This window comes from Wyeomyia smithii, chromosome 2 (assembly GCF_029784165.1).
Source record: "Wyeomyia smithii strain HCP4-BCI-WySm-NY-G18 chromosome 2, ASM2978416v1, whole genome shotgun sequence".
In the NCBI taxonomy this organism is placed as follows: Eukaryota; Metazoa; Arthropoda; class Insecta; order Diptera; family Culicidae; genus Wyeomyia; species Wyeomyia smithii.
The window spans coordinates 183008161-183024891 of record NC_073695.1 but is presented as its reverse complement, the minus strand read 5'-3'; the positions used below and the strand labels follow the sequence as shown (position 1 = coordinate 183024891).

The following is a 16731-nucleotide window of genomic DNA, read 5'->3' as shown; positions in this document are numbered from 1 at the left end:
GATGTTTCATAGCTTTAAATGTGGTTAAAACCAATTTTATTACTGAATTTCCAGCGATGTATATGGATGGACAGCTTATTCTGCGTAAAGCACGTGGTCTGCTGCATCAGTTTCGTCTTTTTCCGAAAATACCCTGCACTCTTTCCGGGCTATGCAAGCGATGCGGTCCCGGTATGTGGGACTCGGGCCATCATCCTTCGATCGAGTGTATTGGTCACCTAGACCATGAAACTTGTGCACTTGCAGTAGATTAGGAACAGTCCTGCTTGCTTCTATAACACCATTCCAGAATAATGATAATCTGAACAGTTATTGCCCTAAAGCAAATATGAGATTTAACGTTTATAAATAACTTACTTAAATATAACTTACATTGTAGTTAGGAAAATCTGTTGCAAAATCTTCCTCTTATTTTCATTCACTAGGCTTGTTGGTTAGTTGCAAAAGCAAAAGATTTTAATTATTTTACAGATGCTCGAATAAGATTTTAAGGTTACGAATATTAAGTTTCTATAAAACTTATTCACCCAGTTGTGACAAGAGAAAATTAACCATTAATTCTGATAAAGCAGTTTAACACTAAAATACAATCAATAAAATACAGGCACACATTAAACGAACAATAATAAAACAATGTAACGCACTTTTAACTCGAAATAGTTCTTTTCAGTTCCGTTGCTTTTCAATTGAAAAAAATATTAATCTAAACAGAACCTAGCTTAACTCAAGCCTCGAACACGCAATATCTTGCAATCCCCTCTACTAGAAAAAAAATGCTCTTGAATGAAAAAATTAAAGGTAAAAAATTAGTAAATAAAAGCCATACTTACACCGTAAATAGCTCATCAATGATGGGCTCTGATAATTGATTGTTGATGTTATGAACTGCTTATATAAATTTTATAACAACAGCTCTAAGCGCGGTCCTGGTAATAACAATCTTTCAGACTATGTTTCTTATAGAGAACGGTTAAAGGAATGTTTTACATTCTTCTTTGATTTGAGGTACAGAAGTAAAAAAGTTTTCTACATGACTGAAACCTGCTCTTTAAAACAGACAAATGTAATTTCAATAAAAATTAATTTCCAACGCTGCATTTATATCCGGAATAACTTCTGCATGTTTGGAATATTCTTGTTTCTAAAAATTCTTTTTCAACAACAAGTTATATTATTTATTTGACAACAAAAATGCTACCAACGTAATTACAAAAAGAGGAACTAATTTTTAAGACAACAGTTATGAAAACCAGTGTAGTAGTAATCAAATGTAAAGTACTAGTAACCGTTGTATATCTAACTCAGTATGGAATTTGAAAAAATGTGATTAAATGGTATATTTTGTTTTGAGGTGAAAACATACATAAAAGATAGGAAACCAAAGCTATAGCACTGAATATATTGTATAAAACCTGCTTCGAATAAAAGTCCGCCACAGACGAAAAACTTGTCATCATTTTGTGCGGGTTCTTCAACAAGGTACGGAAAGAACGAACCATCCATTTTAGTTCTGTTTTTTATATTTTTACCTTACTTCATCGAAATATAACTGTTTATAGAGAATGAACCGTCAGTAGGGAATCAAACTCAAATATTTTTCTTATTCAGTTCACACGACACTTACTGCGTGTTGGCGCCCGCAGACAGGTATGTTTAATCATTACTAGCAAAGGCTAAGAAATTAGCTTTAATAACCAAAGAATACGCTTAACAGAAAACTCATTCATCCCCAGGATGAGTGCTCCAGCCGAGCGTATCTCTGCTGTACAATAAAATGTGCTTCAAACAATCAATTTTTGTTCGAATAATGTCCCTTTTGTTTGCATGTACCGCAGTGTCACACTTTCATTCCTTGCGATGTTTCTTTTCCTTCTTCTTCTTTTTACTAGATTTCGACTTCTTACTCTTTTTCTTCTTCTTACTAGCTGACCCATCCGTGTCGCTAGAAGCGGACCGTTTGCTACGTTTGCGTTCTTTCTTATGCTTGCGCTTCTTGCGTTTCTTCGTAGATTCTTCTTCCGAGTCACTGCTTGATTCAGAGGATGATGAATCGGAGTCTGTACTGCTTGAATCGCTAGAAGTAGCTCCCGGTCGTGATGTTTTATGTATTTTTTCAGATCTAGCTAACTTGCTTAGTAGTTCCAATGGTAGTTTTTCGTCGCCACGTTTACGATTTTCTTCTTTTCTGGTGGTGGATTCCACTCGACGGTTTTTCTCGGCAAGAGAAAATTCACGATTGCGTCTTTCCGCTTCCACATCAATCCGTTTTCGCTCATGTTCTCTTTTATTATCCTTATGACTGTGGGCACTGGATTTATCTGGACTTTTTCTTAAGTGACCTTCAACTTTGCGAACACGGTCGTCGCTTTCTTTGCGGTCTCTTCGCGTGTCCTTTTCGCGTTCTCTCTCACGTTCTCGCGGCCGATCTCGTTCGCGATCTCGTCTAACCGGAGAAACTGTTCTATCCGGTCTCTTTTCGCGGCTTCTCTCCCTGCTTCGTCGAATAACTCGTTCACGATTTCTCTCATTAACTTCTTTACCAACACGTTCGTTAGCACGAGCGCTTTTTTCTTTGTTGACTCTTTCTTTCTTATCTAACTCTTTGCGTCTACTTGGGCTAGGTTCCCGAACGGCAACTACAACCCGTCTGCCACTGTCCTGCCGCCTGCTACTGCTACTAATCCGAATTTCCTCGCGACGACGACTATCACGTTCATTACGAGCCTTACGACCGGCAGAAGCTTCTTGTTCTAAAGATTTACTACGGGAGCGCTTTTTCGGTGGTTCCAACAGCTGGGTAGTAGAAGTTGTGGCTTTGACCTTACGTACCGGCGGTGGTGTCCGAGAATGCGAATACGAACTGGTACTGCTTCCACGAACTTCTGTTATCTTGCTACCCAGCCGCTCTTTGATGGATGTACGTACCGGAGAGGCACGAGTATTTTCGTTTTTAGCCATATCCGGTTTGATCTCCACTGAGCGTTCCGCGTTATTGTCGTAGGTAGGAACAGTGACCTGAAAAAAAAACAGAACGTATAGCGACAACTTGCCAAATCAGCTGAGTAAATTCATGGAATCTAATTGAATGATTTAAAAGATGTATATGAGATCTTTTTTTACGATATTGAATAACAAGAAAATTGAATTGTATGCTACTCAAACATAATAAAGCTCAGTCAAGCATCAACAATAAAAATGATCGCAAAGACTTTTCTACATATTTTATCCCCTATCACACTTTCTTATAATAATAAAAAAAGTGAAAAGCTAACGCTTACCTGGAATCGTTTAAGCTCTTCTTGTTGCTTCTCCACATTGACTTCCAGGTTCGGTCCATCAACATCTAATGGATCATTCGAGTACAATTTTTGTCGGTCGAGGCTAATTTTTTTTATTTCAATCGGACGTATAGCGTTAATGGCCCTAGTAAAAATAGCATTTTCTGCCCGTTTCAACACCTCATGCGTCACCTTAGTTGTGGATTCTTCCGGAGGAACGATCTGGATGTGCTCATCTGACGACGGTTTACGCTCGGAGCTAGTTATGACGGGAGGTTCCTCATCTATCTCCCATTTGGACAGTTCTGGAATGCCAATGAACATATTCGATTTAGGGGGAGAAGTTGTTTCACCATCTTCAAGTTCTCCTTCAAAATCTAAATTAGCGTGCAAATCCAAAATGGAATCGGATCGCTTTATGTCGTCCTGCATATGATCATCAATGTCAACACCACTACTATTCACCAGATCTGTTTCCTCATCAGGGGCATGTCCTTCCAGGATGGATTTCTCTAGTTGATCACCCTCATATTTATCTGGTATATCCGAGTACAGATCGCTGTGATCGTGACTTGTATCAACTTGGTGGTACTGTTCTTGATTTTGATTTTGATGGCTGCTGGAAGGTTCTTCTAGATAAGAATGATCCTCACGAGAACGATCAGAAAGAGCAAGATCCTGTGAACGATTTGGAATTAAAAGCGTATCATCGAAATCACGACCACTAAACTCTTGCGTGGTATCAACCTCCGCCTGTCGTTTGTCATGTGGTTCATTAAAATCTGAAATATCCATCCTAGGAACATGTTTTGGTGTAGCAGGCTGTAGGGAACTATCAGCTTCTTCTTGCTCAACCGTTTTTCTTTCTTTCCTGTTTTCCTTCGCTCGTTTTTCCTTCTCTTTGCGATCTTTTTTGTGTTTTTTCTTCTCTGCTTCTTTCTCTTTCTTTCGCTTCTTTTTTTCTTTATCCTTTTTTTTGTCCTTCTTTTCATCTTCACTTGAATCTCTCTGCTTACGCTTCGATTCCTTCTCACGTTCCTTTTCTTTGTCGCGATCTTTTTCCTTTTCCTTCTCAAGCAATCTTTTCTCTCTAACTGAGTCACTCTTTTTCTTCTCCTTATCCTTTTCTTTTTCCCGCTCATGTTCTTGACCTCGCTTGAATAATTTATCTTTGTCATGACGGTCCGGTGTTGAAGATCGCAACTTTCGTTCTTCCCGACGATAATGTTCGTCCACATCGTCCCGGTTTCTTTTCTTGTGGTCCTTCTCTTTGGAGACAGACCGAGTCATATGTTCATGGCGATCGTCGTGAATTACCGGCGTAAGTGCGCGCTCTTGTTCGTGGCTTTTTGGAGTATTATGGTAATCTTCAGTCGCAATAACTGCTGTGGCGGCAGCTGGTGCATGGTATTCTGCGTCCTGTTTCCCAGACCAACTGTCTTGCTCTTCGAATCCAGGCGGTGGTGGTTCTGAATGGACCGGAGCCGACTGCTGTACAGGAACCGGTGCCTGTTGCTGTTGCTCATAGTAAGCCATATGATCCGTTTTAACTGGGTGACCCATGTACGGTCCACGAGCAGCATCACGAGATTGATATCTGAAAAAACGTTAGAAAGAAGCAATGGAAGACAAAAAGGAATCGTAAATTGCCATTGTTTGCTGATATCATTGATAATGGTGAGGAGGTGGAAAATATGGAGGATAAATAAACAGTAGTGGGTAAACCTGGTCTCAGATGCTTCACAATCTAACAGCTGAACGTATTTGCAGTCGAATTAGTATGTAACGTAATTACCTTTTCTCATTGTTGGTATACGCTTTATTTGGGGTACAGTAATCACGTTCATCTATAACAGCGTCTTGATGATGTAGACAAAACCTTTGCAATGTTGTTACTTTATATGTTTATCATAACAGCCACCAAATGTAACGTAATATTTATTAGTACATAAATGATGTATAAACTTATACTTGTTCATGGCCGTATCCGACATTTGGCTCGATAAAATCGCTTACGTTCAAGCATTCAACATGACACGCATGGAAATGCTAGAGCATGGAATCATGCTGGAACACGGTTTCCCGGCGTAACTAATTAAGCTGAGTCGTTTGACGCTGGAAGTTGCAGTACGAAGAGCAAACGTGCAAAGAAACGGTACGATCATCACGAAATCTCACATATTTCTTGGTTTTGCGGACGACATCAATATCATCGGTATCGACCGTAGGGCCGTGAAGGAGGCCTTCGTACCTTTTAAAGCATAGTTTACAGTTCCAAGCGAAGTGAAAAATTTGACAAGTGAATTATTGAATCAAACCGTAAATTTTCGCTTGCGAAATCTGTCGTGAAAACCCATCCACGAGCGTGAAAAAATGAACATTTCGTATGAGATTTTCACTTCGCTTGAAACTCTAAATAGGGCTTAAGAGGGAAGCAGCGAGATTGGGACTTGTCATTAACTTTGCCAAAACGAAGTACATGGTAGCTGACAGGGAGCGTGGGAGTTCCCGTGTTGTTGGTGCTGAGGTGGGCGATATGAGCCGTGAAATGAAACGACGAGTTGCAGCTGCGAAAAGGGCCTTATACGGACTACTTAACCAGCTAAGATCCGGTAGTTTGCAAACTCGTACAAAACTAGCGCTGTATAGGACGCTGATACTCCCGGTGGCCCTTTACGGACATGAAGCATGGACGCTGAAGAAAGCTGATCGACGAGTGCTCGGAGTTTTTGAGCGTAAAACTCTGCGATCGATACTTGGCGGTAAATTGGAAGATAGAGTGGGACGCAGGCGCATGAATCACGAGTTGTGCCAGGTATACAAACATGCTGGGACAGGCTTCAGTGAGCTGGACATGTAGCCAGAATGCCTGATGAGAGAGCCGCCAAAACTATCTCCAGTAGAGAACCAGGAAAGGCCGTCGACTCCGTTATAGGCCTCGCACGCGGTGGTTGTGCGCGAGGGAAGAAGATGCACGATCTGCTGGTGTACGAGGAGACTGGAGAACAGCTGTCCAAGATAAAAGAAGCTGGACATCTCTAATTCACTTGGCTCTAGACCGGTGAACGGTCCGTTAGCCGACAAAGTAAAGTAAGTAAGATTCGACCGAAAACAAGAATAGGGTTGGTTATGTAGCATTCGTCAGTTCCTGAAGACATGATGGTTCTTCAAACCGTCACTTACACAACTGTCACCGCACTGCACCAGATGTAACCAATGAGTAATTTGATAGTGATTTGATAGTTCGATGTGATAGTAAGGTCCAAACAATGATGTATGTTCACAGAGAAGAAAAGTTACTTTTGCTTCGACGGAGTAAAGAACTAGGTTGTACCTAAGTGAAAAAAATCTAACTCCAAACATTCTAGTATGTTAATTAGACGAAGGATTATGTACATGCTATGGATCTATCAACAATTTACGGAATTGAGGGCAAAAATTTGATAAGGATCGCGAATACGCAAAAAAATCTTAACCGGAAACTAATAGCTAATTGTGTAATACGTCAGATTATCCAAAAGTTGTGGATCAATAATGAAATACCTGTGGATTGCCATAGCCGCGACTATATGGGGGTATAACTTTTCTCGACTTTAAAAAAAATTTTTTTTTATTCAAAATTTTTCCAAGCGTTGTGGGTTATCACATACCATTCAACTGCATCAATCAACTGCCCGAGGGTCGGGGATTCAAGGGAAATTTTGTGAGTTAAAGGAAAGTGCTAATCAGTGACATATACTTCTCACAACTCTTATCCTTCTGTATGAACACGCATTTGCTAGCAGTGCGGCCTTTGCCGACAACATGGCCTCCTAATCGGCGTTTCATGGTGAATGGTTCGCCTGCTGTTCACTAGAATTACACAGGCATCAATTGTCCAATTTATCACACGTCTGGTTTTCTTCTATGTTTTTTAAATTTTAAAGATTGTACAGTATACTTTGAATTTTTGTTCAGAAGTTCGAGCAGACCATTTCTCTTCACTAATTGCATTTTTTGACTTATGACGTACATTTTAAGTAAAGTAGGCAATGTACGTAATTTTTCGAAGAGAAAAATGAACGAGGACAGCCTAGTCGACTCTTTCCAGCAGATATAGTAAGTCGCTATACAAAGTGTGAGAGCGGCAATTTTTCAGTTACAAAAATAACTTACACAAGGCAGTTGTGTGGTCGATCGAGGCGTGCTTGAAACAAGACACAATAGTAGAAGGTGATCGATAACATTCTTAGGGGAGATTACCTCCCCAGTAATTTAATTGGCCAAAACACTTTGCCGGAGACATCTGAGATTGTGGGTTCGTGTCCCGTCTAGAAAATAACTTGAGATGGCCGAATTCCGCCTAATATGTGTATTTTTGGAATCGGGATTATGCCCAGACAGGGATGGTATTCTACGCCAATTTTTCAGAACTCGTAAGTAATCTACGTAGAGAACAGTTTTCTACGTTTTCTACGGTAGAAAACCTCTTGCAAGTAGAAATCTCTCAAACACTCGAAAATTCACAGTATGAGTCATAAAATGCCATTCGCTTCGCTAATTAGGTGTATTTAAGTAACGGGAGAATTGATATAACAAAAAAAAAGGAACACGAAGAAGCAGTGTTTTTCCGGACTATTTTGTGATTATGGCGAAACAAGCTCAAAACTCAAAAAAGCTAACGAATTTTTCACTCAGTAATTTCAATCGTAATTCACGGTTCAACAACATTTACAGAACTATGCTATCTGTCAAATCTCATATATTTAGAACGTACCCAACATCTCAATGGTTCATGGTTCCCCTGGGGCCCTGGCATATATGAAAAAAAGCCCACCAAAAATTCCATGCAACTTTAAACGGTTGCAGGAAGAATTCTTTACACCCTCGGGAAAAATAACTTAAAATGAGTAAGATTTGACGCAATTTCGTAAAAAGTGGAACAACTCATAAACTGAGTAACTCCGTAAATACGCATAATTGAGAAACAAGGCGTTTCAAAAACTGAGTGATTGTTACTCACTGTTTGGGTACAGTGTTACTCAGCTTTGAGTTGAGTAATTACTCATTTTTTTGATTCTGAATTGCTACTTAATTTAATTTACAAATTTATATAAAGTTTCGAAGATAAAATTAAAAATACCTGGGTTTGTTGTTTGTACTGGCTAGAAATTCCTAGGATATTTTGTAAACAGGAGGTATTTCTAATCCGAAAACTTATGAAACACTTATCAAAAACAAATTCAATTGATGGAGATTAAAAGCAACGATTTTAAATGTCAAATTCGTTCTTAATTCACACAAAATAATCATCACAATTAAAAATAAATAGTATTTTTAAACTTAAATTTCGTTTATTCTTCATGTAATTTACCACGAAAAACTCATTGCAGGTTTTCGTAGAATACTCGTTTTAGTTAGGTATTCTACCAGAGGTATTCTGCGTAGAAAACTCGTCGAAAACTACATGAGGTTTTCTACATGACATCCCTGCCAGAGACCAACACCATTTTGAAATTCAAGCTGGTGACATCTGGTTTCCGGAAAACAGTCAAAATGATCAATATTTGGTCAATTTAGGCGGAAAACAGTTTCGGAACATATTCCCGGAAAACCGGATTTCCGGGAATGAATAAATTCTAACGGGGCACCACTAACGCTTATTTGAAAGTTGATAAAGTATTGAGTCACTTGGTGCTAAAACTATCGAAATTGGATGAAAATTGCATAAGTTACAAGAATTTCAATATGTGGGTACCCGGGTACTCTGTCGGGCATATAAGGGGTAAAATAATTCGATTAGAATCGTAACGCTAGCCCCACAATAGTTCTGTAAACAAGTTGACCGCGAAGTCCGCGAACAGAACTTTCGGCTCCGGAAGCGGAATGTAGCACTACCACCAAGGAGAAGAAGAATAAAACTTTGTTTCTAGAACATTTATAAGTATCATCTCAAATTTCAACAGCACAGCGAGATAACGCAAAAACCGTGTAAAATACTGAAAACACAAGTGTCGAGTATCCAAAAAGCTGTTCAAATTTAAATAGGGTATAGGTTCGTCATGTTTGTAAAATTATAACCACAATAATAAGTTGAATGATCGGCAAATTTTGTTGAATATTTTTTGCAGGTTGCTTATTGAGTCAAAAAAAAACGCTCTCAATTGTTCAATATATGCGAAATTAAAACGGAAAGTTGCGTCTAGATTTCGGTCCCGTTCGGTTGAGAATCGAAACAAGCTGGTTCCGGTCTCTTTAAATCCGCTGCGATTGGCTCCATTCCGGTTCGCCCAAAGTCTGGGAACGAAAATTGTCATTTTTTTCGAGCAAGCGTTAGTTTAATGAAAATTAATCATCAAGTCTATTATGCATGTTAGAAACAGTTTGATTGAATTAAAACAATGCAAAACGAGTTTCGTTGTGAACTTGATTTCTTAAAGTGTTGTTTTCGTTAAATTTAGAGTGACACGATGTTTCTCAACCACTGAATATGTTCTTTCGATTTTTTTGAAAGATTGATTACAAATCAAATGAAAATTTGTTTTTTTTTTTGTATAATACAGATCGGACTCGATTATCCGGAATGTCGAAAAAAAAATTTCATTCCGGATAATCGAATCACAGAAAAAATATTCGAATTTGCGATTAACGAATTTTCCTTTTTCACTTATATAATGCAGTGGCGTAACCAAAAATTATTTCTGAGGCCTTTTCGTAAAATCTTGAGAAGCAAAAAAAATTGAACATTGATTATTTTACTTTATTCGAACACATTCCACGCATGCCAGAAGTGACATCAAGGGTAATAAATATTTCAGAAGGGATGGTAAAGGTAAGATTTCGGAATAAAAATGATAAACAAACACCAAAAAAAAACCTAAATTAATCCACCTAGCGGTCAGACTAAGCCTTTCTCATTCAAACTTATTATTTGTAAAAATAGATTTACATGAATGATCAAATCCAATAAAGATATTTATATTCACTCATTGGGTTCTAAAATATTGATGTTGTAATTGAAGTATAAAATATGAAATTTGACGTAATGTTAGTGCTTAAGAAATAGCGAAATTAAAGAAATTGCTCTTAATTTCGAACAATTTAATCACGAGCGATACCGGGAACGCTGAGCCCATATATATTGATCAAAGCAGGTATAGTGATGAATAGTCTTTGAATTTCTTTTCTTTCCAAAACTTTTCAACAGCATATCAAATTCTTATGAAGTATGTTATTTGAAGGTTTGTGATTTTTTTTGTAAGATTTGGACCACTGGGACCATTATTTTGATCTTTTGTGGTATAAGTTTGAGATATGACTCGTTCGTATGACACTAGTTAAGTTCAAATGAGTCGTGTAATACTTGAGATAATAGACTTTCGTTGTTTTAACAATTTAATACATAACGGTTGCTTAAGTTTGATAACAATCAAATGAAAAGGGAACGTATAGGGCAGCCAAACTTTGAAACCACGTGTTCAATCATAATTCATCAGTTAACCCTTAACTAGCTCGTTCATCTGATATCAATATTATTCTAAGATAATGAAGTTTCTTGATTTTCACATTTCGATACATTACAGACGAAGTTACGGTCCGATTACAGCAAAATTCATTGGGGTGTTATGAGGCAACTAGACCTTTCATTTGACACTAATTTTGTGGAAATCGGTTCAACCATCTCTGCGAAAAGTGAGTGAGTCCAAGTAATCTTCGGAATATGTTTCTTTTCATAGCTGGATTTCACATTTTTAAACATAACAGGCAAAGTAGTTATCCGTTTGCAAAAAAAATCGATAGGGTCTTATGGGACAATAAGACCTTCCATATGACACTGATTTTATGAGAACCGGTCCAGCCATCTCTGAGAAACATGAGTGAGATTAGATAGTCTCCAGAACACGTTTCTTTCCATAACTTCTGAACCACACGTTCAATCTTCATAAAATTCAAAAGTTAAGGGTTTTTAGATAGCCCGTTCATTTGAAACCAATTTTGTTCAAATCGGTTGTGTAGTTTCTGAGATATTGATGTTTCATAATTTTTACATTTTGATACATAACTTCTAAACTATAAATCAGATTACAATAAAATTCAATAGAGTCTTATAGGGCAACTAGACCTTTCATTTTCACAATTAATTTCATTGAAATCACGACATTCGGCCCTTTTGAGCACTTTTATACCTTTGGTTTTTGCAGTGATTGCTATACCTTTCTAGGAGAAAGGCAAAAAGTGAAATGATAGAAATGTATTTTTATTTCAACTTCAATCCTGAGCAAGGCCGCAAACATTGAAATAGTACAATATCAAATTTAAATGATGTTGAGGTCACATATTTTGATCGTAGCTATAGTTTTAAACAATCTGCGCGTTACGTTTCTTTCTATAACTTTCAAACCACATGTTTAAATATTATGTTTAAGGGTTAAAAAGCCCATTAATTTGAATTCAACTATGTTCATAGCTTCTGAGATATAAGAGCGATTTTCACATTCTGACGCAGCGCCAAAACTAAAAGTTTGATTACAATGAAATTTAATAACAACCTTAGCGGCAAATAGACCCTTCATTTAACACCAAGATAGAAAGAATCGGTCAGACCATCTCTGAGAAAAGTGAGTGCGAAAAAAAGGTGCACATACACACGTTCACACCCACAGACAAACATATACACCTATACATGCATACATGCAGAAAATGCTCGATTCGTTGAACTGAGTCGAGTAGTATATGACATTCGGCCATTTGGATCACTTTTTACCTTTTAATTAGCCAGTGATCGTTGAGAGAAAGTCAATATGTTTACTTTCATTATGTGATTTCACATTTTTATGAACAACGGACAAAGTTACAATCCGATTGCAATGAAATTCAATAGCAACCTATGGGGCAACTAGACCTTTCATTTGACACTTACTTTGTGAAAATCGGCTCAGCCATCTCTGAGAAAAATGAGTGAGTTTAAACAACCTCAGGATAACTTTTCTTTACATAGCTTTTGAACCATATGTTCAATCATAACGAAACTCAAAGGTTAAGGGTTCTGGGGACAGCCCAATCATTTGAAACCAGTTTTATTGAAATCGGTTGTGTGGTTTCTGAGATATTGATGTTTCGTGATTTTTACATTTTGATACATAACCTCTAAACTAAAAATCCGATTACAATGAAATTCAATAGCAACCTATGGCGCAACTAGACCTTTCATTTGCAAATAATTTTATGAAAATCGGTTCAGCCATCTCTGAGAAAAGTGAGTGAGAAAAAAAAGTTGCACATACACACACACACACACATACACACATACATACATACATACAGAAAATGCTCAGTTCGTCGAAAGAAGTCGAGTGGTATATGACATTCGGCCATTGGGACCACTTTTATACCTTCGGTTTTTCCAGTGATTGCTATACCTTTCTAGGAGAAAGGCAAAAATTTCGGATAATCGAGTTCGACCTATATTTAGCTGCGGAAAATGAATATATTTACCCATTGAAAATTCAATAGAGCGTATTTACTAAAATTAGTGCACATTGTAGAAATAAAAACTTGCAAAAATCGCTGTAAATTTGCCAAACATGTTCGTTTTTAGAATAAACACCATGTCAATAATTAATTGAATCTGCTATTTTTTACTCTCACGTAGTTGACGAGGAGTCATGAGATGGATGATCTCCTGATCATTAGAGCTTCACGAAACTTAGCCTTGATCGGCTGAGCTGGAAACTCTTACGACAAGTTGTTTTGTGTCAACTGAATTTGTTCTTAATTCAACTATTTCATATTATTTTCATTATTTTTTCACTGCTGAACTGATTTAGCGAGTAGCGAATGTTTGAAGATTTTGACGTGGAACTATGTTTTTGTTTACTATACTGGGATGCATTCTGTGAAATTGGATATGAAACTGGCAAATGTTGTGTCAGATTTGAAACGTTAATAACAGCATAACCACATGATGGATAACAATAACCAATATGTTGTTGGATAGATAAAATGTGTAACAATTTTGTAATATGCTAGTTATCACTCTAAATTCATTGCTAAGCCGTAAAATTGATAAAAAGTTTCAATGACAAATGTATGCGGACAATGAACCAATCACATGCGAGCATCCCTAGCACAGACGACGTGAATGGACACCATCCGTTCCCTGTGATATTCTCTGTATCAATATCGAAATAAAAATTGACAGAGTTTCCCCGTCCCGCCGTGCATGAGAGCGAAGAAATAACATCATCGCTTTTTTCTCATATAACCGTGCCCTGTCTAACGTACAGTCGCTGAGCGAACACATTGATTCTGTCTGCAGACTCTGTAATTTGGAAACAAAAAATCCTCTAATTACAGTGTTTAGTCCCATGTCACCATTTCATACAACCCTAGGGCTGTATACCTTGTAGTATTTAATATAAGTTTTACACAATAGCACTTGGGGAAAACCTCAATTGTCAACAGGCCATGCTAAGTTCTAGTGATGTTCAAAATTGATTACAGTTAATACACTGGTGGAAATATTTATAACTCCACCATCATTTTTGGTGTTAGTTTTTTACTCAGTATAGTTGTCAACTTCAATAGTTTATTATCTTACTCATACTAGTATGCCCAGCCTTATAATGGAAACATTTTGAGTTATTAATGTGTTTGTGAGCATGGAATTTAAGGGATAGAAATAATTATCACGCCACCATGTTAGTTTCTCAGTTCAGTTCGCTAGTATGTGTCTGACTTCAACATTATTCAAAATAACTGTTAGCCAGGTTAATTGGAGGTTATATAATACTTATTATACCATACGTACTTCAAAATAATACATTTTTTTAGATTTTTTAGGACCATGCTACAGGGAACGGTTTTAACGGAAAACGAGCGGAGTAAAATCGATGTTTAATATTTGGTTTGGAACGAGTTTTGCAAATGACCAGAAGCCAATTTTAGAAAATTCCATATTAGGCCAAAAACGTCCCATAAGGTCGGACCAAAAATATTTTTTCGAGATAACACTAGATCTCGACGTCTGAAGTATTTTTAAGACATTTGGCATCAAGAAAAAAGTTTCGGTTTTCCCAATTTCATGTACTCCTCCTCCCTTGGTAGATTTTCGAGGGTCGAAAAATCACAACTTTGAGCGCTGAGGCACTTCTAAGTTATGTTCCATTGAGCTGAAATTTTACATAGATGGTTTTTGGGTCAATAAACAAAATATACATACGGATTTTGAAATTCGATGATGGATTTTTTCCATACAGTCATTGCCACCCTAACATATTCCTATTTGCTTTAAAATATGTTACTTGGATTTAGGGTTTGCAATATTCCCGAGGATGGATTTCCCGGGAAACGGGAATAAAAAATCTTATTTCCCGATAATTCTCGAGAACCGGGAATGGAAAAAAATTCTTAGCAAAAATGAGATTTCAAATAAAGTTTATTAATAAAAAGTATCAAACAATCGTTTACAATTTCATTATCAATTCGCATGAAAAACGGATTAAAAAACAAAACTTTTTCCTCAGATCCGCTGACAATTTTTCGTTAGGCCCAAATAATGTAGTTCCCTTCTGTAACTTTGCTTAAGATCGCTGAATCACCGCTGGTGTCTGATTTCTAGAATTCTTCTAAATCATCGATTCCAGCTCTTGCTACATTTCATTAGAAACTGAAGAGTCCAATACTTTTAGTTTGTTGAAGATAAAACTGAGTGTTTGGCAGGCAGATTTTAGAGCATTTGAATGCCTATATAAATTAAGCAAATAATTTGATATTACACGACAAGCAAATATTGATCGTCATTTCAAGCAAAACTTTGCTTCGTATAATGCACACTTTGAAGCTGCTTTACACTTCTACGACGTAAGTTTCGTGTTTTGATACGATATTTAGTTTTATTGCAATATTATATGGAAAAATTTTCGAGAAGCTCGGGAATCGCGGGATCCCGGGAATCAATGTTTCTATTCCCGGGATCCGGGAATAATAGAATCCCGGGATCCGGTAATTCCCGGGAAATCGTTCCCGGGATTGCAAACCCTACTTGAATTGAAATCACGCACATTCAAAGAAATGCAAATGAAGAAACCTGTAAGTTTGCTGCTTGTGATTTGAATCACGTTGAGTTTGATTTTTAACCGGACTTTTCCGCACTCCGGAAACATTACCTGGTCTACATAACTCCGTTAATACAAAAAAAAATCACGGGTTTTCGAGTTAACGCGGATTGGGAACCAAAAACTTCTAAGTATTTATTGAGTAAAAGACTTAGTCAAGAAAAAGGCCACCGCCCTCCGAAAGATCAGAAATAACCGTCAAAGAGGACAATTTTAAATACTAGTCGTAGAGCGTCTCGGGTTGTTTAAAAAACCTTTCTTGGTGGTTTACTCTACGGATTTTTGAATTAACGCGGGTTTTTACAGGGATTTTTGAATTAACGCGATTTTTTTACGAGGTACGTATCCCCCGCCTTAAAAAAACCTGACTGTAAACGAAACAACGAAAGGGGGCGCCATAATAAGTTTTCGCCTGCAGCTCAAATCAGTCTTCGTCCGCCCCTGGGTAAATAATGTCCTAGAACGAGAGCATCTTCCCATCTTCCTGCAAAAATATTAGTTCTCTGTGTCTTCTGGACTACTTCGTTTTAAGGGAGAATCGTTGCCTTGTTTTCCTATCCAGTTTCGTCCTAATCATGAAGTAGTCCAGACTTCGTTAGCTCCCCGGACGATTATAGGACAAACCTGACCATAACCTATAAAGAGTATTACGGTCAAAAATAGGCCAACTTCGTATAACAAAAAAAACTGAACACCCCTCATTTTGAAGAAGTGTGTAAAGTATTGTCTTATGTTTGATTTTGACATTTGCTCTCCAGTTGTGAAAATGGCGTCGAGGCAAGAGAAGCAGCGCATCCAAAATTTTGCTCGCGCATCGCTTAAACCCGAACTACTCGCACGCCAAGTTGACGAAATTGTTGAATGTGGCCAAATCAACCGTCACCACGTGATAAAAGTGTTTGGAGAACATTTTTCGACTGCCAGGAAGACAGGATCGGGGAGAATCGAAATCCGAAGTCCGCAAAAACGACGAAAAGAGTGGCCAGCAATTTCGAGAGTAATCCCAACCTTTTCGTCCGAGATGTCGCGAGTAAGCTAGTGGCATACTGCGTGATCGGCAAATTATCAAAGAAGGCTGTACAAAACATGATGGAAACAGTCAAGAGAAAGGTCCAGTAGCAACTCGCATTCACTTAAAAGGAAGCTTGAGTCAATATTTTTCCCTTCTTCTGTGCAAATTGAACATGACAAAAAAAAAACATTATTTGATTTAAAATAAAATGACCTATTTACACACATTTTTGTTTGATCAATTTTTGGCCGTAACACCTTTAATGTGTATTAAATTATAATATTTGACCGTACGAGAAAGTTTATTCACGAAAATGAATCCAAATTATATTTATCCACGAATTTGA

General features: G+C 37.5%; 2 protein-coding genes across 3 annotated transcripts in view; one reads left to right on the top strand and one right to left on the bottom strand.

Moving 5' to 3' along the window:
* LOC129725553 (TBC1 domain family member 16) overlaps nucleotides 1-1446 on the top strand; it is a 30405-nt gene extending 28959 nt beyond the window's left edge. Inside the window, exon 8 of the mRNA XM_055681536.1 lies at nucleotides 55-1446. Within this exon, the coding sequence (XP_055537511.1) occupies nucleotides 55-254 (200 nt within the window). The 3' untranslated portion in view covers nucleotides 255-1446. The remainder of the gene's footprint in view (nucleotides 1-54) is intronic.
* Nucleotides 1447-1500: 54 nt separating this feature from the next.
* Nucleotides 1501-16731, bottom strand: part of LOC129725552 (E3 ubiquitin-protein ligase RBBP6) — a 53622-nt gene continuing 38391 nt past the window's right edge. For both annotated transcript variants that reach the window (XM_055681534.1, XM_055681535.1), the window contains 2 exons: nucleotides 3279-4875; nucleotides 1501-3015 (listed from right to left, as the gene is read on the bottom strand). In XM_055681534.1, the coding sequence (XP_055537509.1) occupies nucleotides 1846-3015; nucleotides 3279-4875 (2767 nt within the window). In that variant the 3' untranslated portion in view covers nucleotides 1501-1845. The remainder of the gene's footprint in view (nucleotides 3016-3278; nucleotides 4876-16731) is intronic.